Raw genomic sequence first — 11,264 nt, forward strand, 5'->3', positions numbered from 1 at the left:
CAGTCCATTACATCCCAAGACGTTAATAGAAGCAAGTATATCGTGTGCTAGGATGGCAAAGGTCGTGTAGCTACCGAGGTGGTGTGGTGCGTCGCATCGCTCGAGATCAGCTAATGAGATCTTGAGGTTTCACATCGACCGACGGTCAAATGATCTATCTAGTTTAACGGATCGCGGCTACTTGTAGTTAAAACGTTCTATTCGAGTTACAAAAAATACTCATCTATGCTTCACTACGATACGTTTAGTGATTTCAAAAACTATTTTCAGTATTTAAACATTTTAGAACCGTATGATATGAGCCAGAAAATAAATTTATACCCCTCAAAACTACGACCTTTACTAGAACGTTCGAGCAGTATACATACATCAACACACCCCGAGATCCGCCGAAGTATTCCTTCCTTCAAACTTACTGTACTTTGCGTGCTCTAAGTACTATATATCGGATGTTCAATATCTAGAAATTAACCGCTCCTTATTTACTTGACTTGATCAAATCCGCCGCCTAAAGAATGACAGAATTAGTACTGATCTCGCTATGGAAAGAACTGCCGCCCAACGTACCTTCTCCGCCACCGCGTAGATAGTGGCTTGCAAATGTGCTGCCGGAACAACCGGCACCACTCCCGCATCTATAACTCTCAACCCTGACACGCCAAATACTCTTAACTCCTCGTCTACAACTCCCCCCATTTCCTTTGGCATCATTGGGCTCGTGCAGCACACATGGGAGAAACTTGGTGACATGGTCTTTTTCAAGTAGTCCGCGATCTGCTCATCAGTTGTCAGGTTCCCGGTTGTGGTCTCGATTGCCCCCAGTTCTGTCATTGCCGGCGTTTGCATCAACCGCCTGCCAGCGCGGAAGGCGTCAATCATCAGCTGCATATCCAAGGGGTTCTCAAAAGCCCGCCAGTCGACACTGGGCGGCGAGAACGGATCCAGAGATGATGCACGGATATCACCGCGGGATAAAGCATGCGAAAGCGATATAACAAGTGGACCAGCAGAACCAACGCTGCATTCGATTGTTGCGGCGTCACTAGACTCCCATATGTCAAGCAACAAATCGCGTTGCTTCTTATAACCTGCAGTCACGCTTGACTCAACGCCTGGGCTGAGATACGTCTCATTCTGGTTGCGGCCCTCGGCCACAAGCTCTGATGTTTTATTGGTGAAGGAGTTAGTGGAGATAAACGCGAGTGCATTCCCGGCAGAGACGGTGTACGGGCCCATCTTGCTCCTATTGTAGAGCTCACGATAGTAAGCAGCTAGAGTGGCGTTTGAAGTGAGGTTCTGAGGGCTGAAGGCAAGATTTGTGACTTCTAGGGCTTAGTACACCGCGATGCTCGACAGAAAACTACCATGAAAGAATTCCTGACTTACAGCTATATGGCACAACAAGGGACGGATGATCTTGAAAATTACTCCCCACCCCCGGGAGCTCTGATACCACCTGAACGCCTAGTTCTTCGAGCAGTGTTCTTGGACCAATTCCCGAAAGTTGTAGTAGCTGTGGAGTATGGACTGCGCCGGCAGCAACGACTACCTCGACCGTGGCATTCACAGTGTACCGTGGCTGATTGCTACCAGCGGAATACTGCACCATCAAAAGAAAATATTAGTGAATAAGTTGATCCCCGCGCGCAAGAACAGGGAGGGCGGAATGGCGAACCTCAACACCATAAGCTGCTGCATCCTCTGTTAAAATCTTTGTTACCTGGTTTCCAGCCAGTAAATGATAATTCGCGCGCTCTACTGCCACGTCGTGGTCGTCAGGTCGAGTGAATGATCGTGTCATCGTCATTGGATTCAGCGAGTTCGGGAGATAGAATACACCGACTGCACTAGAAGCTTGATCGTTGGAGGTCTGGACTCCAAGCTGGTTCATGGCCTGTATAAAATTTTCTATGCGTGGGCGAGGGATGTCAGTACAGTTTACACTTAACCCCATGACGTTATATTTATGGTGGGTTCGACTTACTGGTTTGGTTGTATATGAATGGCGGATAACTCGCATGTACTAAGCCATTATAACCATGTACCGACTCATCATAGGTAATCCCAAATTCACTCACAAGCTCATCAGATGGCGGTGTGAATGTCTCGCTCTATATTTATACATGATAGAATTAGCACGCATTTTCCAAAGCATACCGCTAAAAGAAGAGCTCACGAACCTTGATGAAGTATGGCAGCAATCCTTCCCATCCCCACCCCTCGTTTCCCAGTGCCTCCCACAGATCATAATCCGCCGGCGACCCGCGATGGAATAACATCCCGTTCAAGGCGCTACTCCCGCCAACGACCTTACCGAGTGGTATGGTGATATTACCATTTACGAGAACATCCTGCGGGACAGTTGGTACCTGCCAGTCGTAAGAGGTGCCAAGAGTAGCACCGACATCCCCGGGGACATAGATGCTGTCTTCATGCTTGTCTCTGCATTTAATCGTTAACTCCAATTCAGAATTTCTATATATGTACTTTTTAATCTACTTACAGTTCACCAGCTTCAATAACAAGAACCGTCGCTACACAATCGATTAATACTTGTTCAGAAACCGAATTAAGCTAGAGAAGGTTTATAATGAATGGGAACACAGCTGAAACTTACTGGCTAGGTCCTCCGTCAGTCGATTTGCAACCACCAGCCCCGATAGTCCGCCGCCGATAATGACATAATCATATTGATCGAGAAGATCCTCGCGGCGCTCAATCAGTAAGTACGCAGAAGCCGTAGTTACGGCAATGGATAGAAGAGAGATATGACTCCACAGCATCATCGGTCCCTTAGAGAGTTCGAGGTGATGAACCCCTTTATTCGGAAAATGGCATCCTTTTTATACACCCCGGCTTCACTTGTCGCGTGTAGCTCCACATATATGAACTACATGCCAGCTCCTGCATGAACCGCACCAACCAGGTTATCAACACTTCTATCCTTACAGGTGCTGGGGTGGTCCTCCGCCTCTTATTATCATTCGTAGGCAAGTGGATCCAGATGAAATCTCGCTTCCCTGCGCGCCTTGTCTTAGCGAGATCAGGCGAATGATTAATATGCATGCTTTCAGTTAGGGCTGACACCCCAAGAGCCCTGATCCCTGTGGGAACGTTCAGGCTAAGTTAAAATGTCTCGAGACCTTATCATATATTCCGATGCTTGACTTAATAGAATACTGTAGAAATCCAGGTGAAAACCGAGTCCTCTACCCAATTCAAATAGCGGTAATGCTTGTGATGATACCGTTCAATAGCAAGGACGGTTGTCGCGATCTGTTCTGTCCCATTCGCAGTCGCTACCCATTCACTGGACTTTTTATTATAACGTAACAAGATAAGAATAGAGAACAGAGACTGATATATTGAGGTCATAAATTATTTTCCATTCGCTGATTCAGGCAACTTTATTGCTTCCGTTAATTGGATGGTAGGAGGGCGTAGGTGCAGGACTGCCGGATCCAGTCTTCTAAGCGATCCCTAGTCCAGTGTGTAAGGTACTGAAGGTACCAAACACGAGAGATTCCTTCCTCCATAGAATATCACTCGGGCTCAACTGAGACTACTGGTTCATTGATTAATTTATTAATTGATGAAGATTACCAGACGGTACGGTTTATACCTCGCCTGGTACATCAAAACTGCAATACTACTATCTTTGTTTTTTTTCATGATAACTTTCTACATATATTCCAGGGTTCGCAATGGGTCCTCCCCTACTTGGGCCGACCCGGGTCGTGATAGTACAGGTCCACTTGGTCAGGTCCTTCGAATTTGGCAATTGCTTGGGCCGGGTCCAATGAGATATTTGACCCGGGCGATCCCCACCGGTTGCAAATGTCTTTTTTACTTTATATATGATTGGAATTTGGTGTTTGACTGATATTTTATGAGCCTGAACCACCATTTATCAACAATCTCTATAAAGTTTCTGCTATATGACAGTATTTTGCGTACTTCGGTCCTGTATAACTGACCCGGGTAAAGCCGGGCAAAAGATCTTTGGTTAGGTCCTCACTTTGCTTCAGCGGGTCGGGCCAGGTCCTTGGACATCTTCGATCCGGATGGACCATTGCTAAGCCTGATATAATCTGATGTCACTAAGATGGCGCCTTCCACCGGGAATAATACTGGCAAGCCAAGCTTTAATAATGATAAGGTCTCTCCATAATCATAGTCAGCCACATAATTAACAAGATCTTTTATCTGAGAGGGAAGAAATCAATCTCGTGAGCTTTTTAGGTGTTGGAGCGTTTTCCAGGCCGTGGGGCTAATGTTAATAACATTGCATACTAGAAACCTTCCTTTCACGTGGTTTTGAACCTGAAGCTGGCAAGGCAAAGGGTAACAAGGCAATATTGGCTATCCTTTGAATCCTTAACACTTCTCCCTTTATAAGCTTCTTAATCAAAGAATAACACAGCCTTAACTTAGCTGATTAATTGTTGAAGCTTGTTGGCACTATTTTTTTACATGGAAGGCGGTACAAGACTAAGGGAAGTTGCGCCCAGTTTTAGATTCTGCCAATCAGAGATTATATATGCGTGTCGGTTAGGTATTTTTACCCAAGAGGGTTATAGAAATGACGCTAATTCTATAAGTCAAAGAGGGTCTTGGTGCAATTCTGGCGAGTCCATATATACACACCATTTCGCGTTTTAGTGATTAATTGTGAACCCTGAGATTCTTTAATTATCGGTAAGAAGTTCGATTTTTCGTAGAGATGAGTGACCAATCCGGGCTTAAATGAGCTTTAAAGCGCCGCGGTATGAGTATTGATCTCCTGTAAACGCGTTAACTCTTGCTTAATACCGCATCACGTAGTCACCTGGATTCAAAAGAGCGAGTGATATTGTATGATGCAACCTGACATCCAGCTGCTCGCACTAACGGGGCATGGAACACTCAATTGTAAAGGAGTAAATGCCCGGGGGTGTTCTGGTAGGGGTATAAACCTTTTTGGAGTTCATATCTGCGACCATTATTTCTTTAAAAGATTGATCTGTGTGCATCTGGTTGTGTAAGTGGGCAAGTTGTTCCCTTTATGATCAAAGCCGGAAAATGTCTAAGTCGGAGCAGAGAGACGGCCATGGGTTGCTTAGACAGGCTCATGAAGGGTGTTTGAAGACCTTTTGTCGAGGGAAGGGAACACATTCTATTCGGCCACCGTTGTTGTATTTTGACACACGTAAGACAGGCGTTAGGGTTAGGGCTATAATGGTATGATCAAGCGACTATGCGGCCGCGGAAACATGAACAAGCTAGTTCTGTATTGTCCGCATATTATTTGTTACCCAGCCTGGCCACGCTCACTTGACTTTTGATCGATAAAACACAGATCAAGAAGCCTATGAGAATAATGGGGAAGGTTTCAGATATGTCTAAAATAGCAGTAACACTGTACGGAAATGTGCCTTTCAAGACACTCCAGTTATATAAAGTGTATATATATCAAACCTCAAGATCATTAAGAACACCCCGCAACCCCCTTGACGAACCACATCTAATTGGACATATATGTGATGTTTCTTCTGGGATCCCGTCGTAAAACCTAGTCGTTGAAGAGTAATTGTTTTTGTTATAATCTAAACACCGAGGGCCGATTGTTTAAAAGAACAGAGGGTGTGACTTTTAGATATACAAATGCCAATAATGGATGCCTGAATGCCATGCATGGCACACTCCAATTTATTAGTCCCTGCACTTTGCGAATTATGTGAGGAATTGCCATAGATATTCCGGAATATCTTAGATACGGCAACCTTTGAAACAGCGCTTGTAGATTCATCGGCTGCAAATCTACACCAAATATCACTCGAAAGTAACGCCAGTGATAGTGATGGGCATGAGAAGCAAGGCCGGGCGAGATCTTGTAAAGTTGAATATGTAAGGTCTCGAGGCCATTTTACAAAATTCTGGAACTTTCTTTTTAGGGAGGGGTTATCTTTATTTCATTTCTGCGCAATCCCTAAATTAATAACCCTAACCCTCATTAAAGCTCCCAATCCTCAATCATCCGGATCCTCTCACTATTGAGTCGTTTTAGCTGAGAAAGACCTGTGATCACAAAGTCTTGAGACTTTGGGAGGACTAACCCATATGTATTGGGAATTACAAAACATGGATTCGAACGTTACAAGGCGAGATGGGACTATGGTTTGGTCTGGTCTTGTCCTGTAATGTGCCTATCACTAGCCAGTGATCCGCAAACTACCACCCTATCAATTGGATTGTCGCTTGCTCGGTCTCAGTCACGTCAACGGTGTAGAATGAACTTTTCTCTTTAATGACTCCCCCCCCAAAAAAAAAACCGGTCATACATACACACATGCCATAAACTCTACGGCCAACATGTCCTCCCCCGCCTTATTGATACATTCTGTCTCAGGAGGATCCAGCCGTGTGTACATGTAGCCTGGGCAACGAGAATCCCTTGGCTATAATACACATTTGACTTGCTCGATTAGAGTAAGCTCATAGATGAAGTATGCTTTTGTTTTAAATAATGGCTGCTTTGTGCTCTCTCGATGCGGGAGCCTTCAAAACAAGCGCAGAATTATTCATACCTAATTCATACTATCATCTTAGCAGGATACTACATGTAATTATACTAAGCCGATTGTGTTGATACATGTAGCCTGATCTCAATATCAACGATGAGGATGCGGGAGAGATTGTAAATGTACCTTACCGTCGAAACGGGTATTTTTTAAGTCTTATTTTAGGCTTAAATAAACATGATATTTGCCTTTTTTGACGATTAACTCTTATCTCTTTTCAAAGTCCTTGTTAGACTATGGTTTTGCTAATATTAAAATATTTTAATGCTTATTGATTTTGACCAGTCTTATTTAAGGTATTTTTGAAAAATAAGGCTGAATAATGTTTATTCGTGAGATCAGCATGATAGCCTGATAGGTATACTTTTACACTTATTCGCCATAGTGAATTTCGGAAATGAAGTCCTTATTAATACTGAATTTAATATGTACATTGATTTAAGACAATCTATTTATCTCCCCGCCTACACACCTCCCTACCTCCCCACCTGCCTACCTGCCTATTGAACTAGTTCGCTCAATTAGGTGCTCGATTAGGTGCTCGACTAGGTGCTTGATTAGCTGCTCGATTAGGTGCTTGATTTGGTGCTCTATTTGGTGCTCGATTTGGTGCTGGATTCAGTGCTTGGTTCGGTGCTGCTGCTGTTGCTGCTGCTGCTAGATTCGCTGATTAGCCTATGTTTTTGATGATTAGGAGATTGGGGGGGGGGGGGGGGTTGTGCTAGGAGAGTAGAGGGGACGGAAGTGATAGAGAGGTAGAGGTGGGGTGTTAAAGAACAGATGGAAGAACACGGTTTAATATTTGCTAAGTGCCTAACCCTAACCCAGCCTTATCACCCGTAAATGCCTATCCCTTGGACGGATGAAATCTGCAAATTCGCGACCTGGACCGTGCACGCACTTAGTAAGGCAATTGTCTTTCTTTTTACAGGTGATAACAATAATTGAGCCAACCAAAAATCAGCTCTAATGACCACATAAGGCTAGTGATAGCTGAAAGAGGGAAGTCGCGAATTTGCAGGTTTCATCCGTCCAAGGGATAATCCTGACGAATTTCCATAATGCTTATTTATTTAGTAATCCTAATACTAGTAAAGGTCTTAAAAGAGTCTTATTTGGTGGTAATATTAAGCAAATATCATGCTTTTGCCCAAAACACGCTTTTTTGAGATATATGCCTTATTTGAGGCTTTTCTACGTCATAGAGCTCAAAATCAGCCTTATTATTTTACCCGTTTCGACGGTAAGGTATGTAAAGAATATATTTAACATGAACTTTCGTAAAAACGCTTGAGATTACCACTACGCCAAGTGACAAAGTGAAAGAGAGTGAACTATAGAGAATATTAGACTATGATACCACACACGACCGCTTCAGTATCTTTCCCACACGTTTCCTAGTGCCCTGCTGTCTTTTAGATTTTGCGTTCGCTTTCGACATTTGTATCTTCTGCAAGTGTGTCTCCGGCTCCCCCGATATCTGCTTCGTACCGGAAAGGAGCTCCTCATGGGTGGTGGAATTTTCGACTCGCTCGAGGAGTTTGCTTTCGTTTACTGGTTTACCCGCGACCCCTGCCGCGGTTTTGCTGCCATTTATCTTCCCACCAAGTGATCCTCGTAGCTCAATTCTAGATGCATGCTGGTCTGTCTGACGAGTGATTGTTATGGATTGATGACTTTGCTGGATCTCTGACCGTTTCATGATGGACCTCTTGACCACTTCGATCATAGTGTAAGTGTTTCTCCCAGCAGTCGGGATACTGGGATCCTCCTTCTTAGCCCACTCGGTGGCCGGCGGTGAGCTATGGACCCTGGCGGGGGTGACAGCTTTTGTTGAATTCCCCATATCGACCCGACTGATCAATTTCTCAACAATGGTGTCGAACCCACTCGCAGCAGCCCGTTGCAGTGGTGTATACCCTCTGTCTTCTTTCGCGGTGATATCTGCTCCCCTCTCCAGTAACAATGCCACCACATTAGTGTGTCCCACCTCTGCCGCCAGGTGTAGCGCTGTGTACTCGTGGTGGCCCCTCTCTGAGATATCCGCACCCTGGTCCAACAATAGCTCCACTATCCTGTAATGACCATCGGTAGCGGACACTGTTAATGGGGTAGAATTATCGCCAGCTCTCGAACTAACATCCGCACCACCCTTCAACAGTAGCTGCACTGTCTTGTAATCCCCGGTGGAAGCGGCTGAGTGCAGGGCTGTGAATCCATAAGGACCTACACGCATCTCTAGTACTACATGTACTACTTGCGCCCAGCGTGAGATGACCGGAACGCCTGTTGATATTTTGTCTCGGTCGGTTGAGACTTCCAGCTGGTCTTCCGCATTAAGCCCGAGAATAAAAGATACCACATCCCGACGTTTGTTCTGGGATGCTACGTGCAACGCTGTAAACCCATTACTATCCGTCGCTAAAAGGTCACTTGCATCATTTAGCAGTAACTTGACCAACTCCAAGAACCCACATCGAGCCGCAAGGATAAAAGGAGTTGCCCCCCCAAACCCCTTCGCCATCTTATCTGCGCCGCGGTGAAGAAGGAAGAGAGCGATGTCTTTATGGCCGTTCTGAATGGCCCGATGTAATGCTGTGTCTCCATTTCTGTCCTTGTGAGATATATCTGCACCTCTCTCGAGCATGGATTGGACAATGTTGCTGCGTCCGTTTGCTGCACCCTCTATAAGAGCGTCCCCTCTCGATCTCACTAAAGAAAATCCCAAGGCAAGTGTCAGTATCTGAATATAACGACAAGAGAGTGCTTATAGGCGATACGTGAGCTCCTACGTTTTATTTGTTCATGCGGACTCGGTTTGATCTTTCCTCCTGACAAGGGTTTTCCTTTTATATCTGACGCAACTAGGGCTAGTTCTGGCTCAGACCTGCCGATTCCAAGTTGTAATGACTTTTCGTCACGCCCGATGCGTTGATGTTTCAGAGGTTTTATTACCTCTATTTGACCTTGCAGAGATAGCGCTCTCATATCCGGCTTTGTTGGGACGATCCAACGAGGGCGATAAATCTGGGACCTTATTGTAGCGGCGTTTGGCTGGAGGTGAGGAGGAGCCTCAATGACCTTTTCATTCTGATACGTGGGTCTTGTAGCATCCAGGTGAATCCAAGTATCTCCAGATTGTGGGCCTCCCCCTATAGGCCATGGCCATGTATCCGCACCTGGATGAAGCCACGGGTCCGTCAATGCCTCAGTGGCCGTGGGCCTATCCTGCGGGAGTGGCCGCATGAGGCTCATTATGAATCTTCTCATCCCAGCCTCCAATCCCTTGTCTGGGAACGGCGATTGCCCCGAAGTATATTGTGTTAGCCCTTGATTCCCCGGGAATGGTGCGTGCTTGGTCGCCATTGTGTACACTACGCATCCAAGTGACCATATATCGACGAGTTTTGTGTACTCATAGGTATCAGAATCAATGTTCATGGAATACAGGATCTCTGGAGCAAGATAGTCAGGAGTGCCCGTGAACGTCGTGAGAGGCGTCCCTGCCCCTGCTATCTTTGTTGTCCCGAAGTCTGCGATCTTTAAGGTCAAAGGAAACCATTTCGCAATGAGAATATTCTACCTCTCCCCTTAGAAACGGTACAGCTTGCGTGGCCTGTAGAGCACTCTCACCTTTGGTTTTAGATCTCGGTGACAGAATCCGAGGTTGTGCATGATGTCTAACCCTAAAAGTAGCTGTCTCGAAGCAGCCTTGATCTGATCTATAGTCAAGCCATGAGTGATCATGGAATGGAGGTCTCCGCATTCCATGTATTCCATAGCGATATAGTAGTTGGCCTCGTCTTCGAACCACCCAAAGAGCTGAACAAAGTGATCTGGGTGCTGTGTATCATATTAAGTTTTCCATTCCGTTAATATCTCATCGCTGAAGACTTCTAACCGATCCAACAGAGGGAGAATATCTCTCACCGAGCTCATTCTCACCAAAGTTGATAGCTCCCTAATGAATGCGGCCTCGGAATTTGTCGCCTTCTTCATAACCTTTACCGCTCTGACTGTTCCGTTCTCGCGACAGGATTCCTTATGGACCTTGCCGTTTGCGCCTTCACCAACATCCTTGACCCTACACCATGTTTCTATCCTCAACCCCCCTGGCGATGTTGAGCTGGGGATTGTGTGTATGTAGGATTTACCGTCGTCGCTGAACAAAGTACACAGTTTGTGTGAATTGAAGGCGTTGAGTTTGGACGACATTTCTGGGTGGTGCTTATAATTACTTCATATAGTTTACAGTAGTTTCTCCGTGAAAAAGAAAATGCATGTCGTTTAATAGAGAGGGAGGAGGAAGAGGAGGAGGAGGAGGAGGAGGAGGAGGAGGAGGCTTTAATTCTACACTTCATATCATCTCTCTTTGAAATATCTCTCCGCGGGTGATTAATCGAGTCCACAGAGCATAGCCGAACACCACGGAATTAAACGATGACGCTCTCTGGGACGAAGCGTACATACATGTAGGCATAGATGTGCGGTGCATGTCGGCATTGATTGTTACCTGAGGTCCATTGGACACCAAAGGCCACGCAGATAGACGTCTGATTGATGAAATGAGGAAGAGGGGGGGCCCCCGTGAGGGGGGGAGTGGGGCGGGGGCAGGAGGCAATCTCCTAAACCCAATCGCTGCTTTCTGGTCCGGCAGAACCTCCCTGAGAGAAAAAGGAAAAGAAAAAAAAAGGTACATAGATC

At 45.6% G+C, this 11,264-nt stretch overlaps 2 protein-coding genes across 2 annotated transcripts; both read right to left on the reverse strand.

The window, feature by feature from the left end:
* Positions 1-478: 478 nt before the first annotated feature.
* Positions 479-2,786, reverse strand: H6S33_012259 (uncharacterized protein; the record flags this gene model as incomplete). Its single annotated transcript, XM_044843759.1, has 8 exons — positions 479-508; positions 568-1,322; positions 1,387-1,600; positions 1,676-1,908; positions 1,985-2,111; positions 2,181-2,442; positions 2,504-2,534; positions 2,618-2,786. The coding sequence occupies 8 exons, from the start codon at positions 2,784-2,786 to the stop codon at positions 479-481; spliced, it is 1,821 nt and encodes a 606-aa protein (XP_044694908.1).
* Positions 2,787-7,911: 5,125 nt separating this feature from the next.
* Positions 7,912-10,775, reverse strand: H6S33_012260 (uncharacterized protein; the record flags this gene model as incomplete). The annotated part of the gene is made up of 4 exons (XM_044843770.1): positions 7,912-9,272; positions 9,353-10,139; positions 10,194-10,403; positions 10,491-10,775. 4 exons carry the CDS (start codon positions 10,773-10,775, stop codon positions 7,912-7,914), a joined length of 2,643 nt encoding a protein of 880 aa, XP_044694909.1.
* Between the last annotated feature and the right edge of the window lie 489 nt (positions 10,776-11,264).

This window comes from Morchella sextelata (assembly GCF_020137385.1).
Source record: "Morchella sextelata strain SCLS chromosome Unknown scls_8, whole genome shotgun sequence".
In the NCBI taxonomy this organism is placed as follows: domain Eukaryota; kingdom Fungi; phylum Ascomycota; class Pezizomycetes; order Pezizales; family Morchellaceae; genus Morchella; species Morchella sextelata.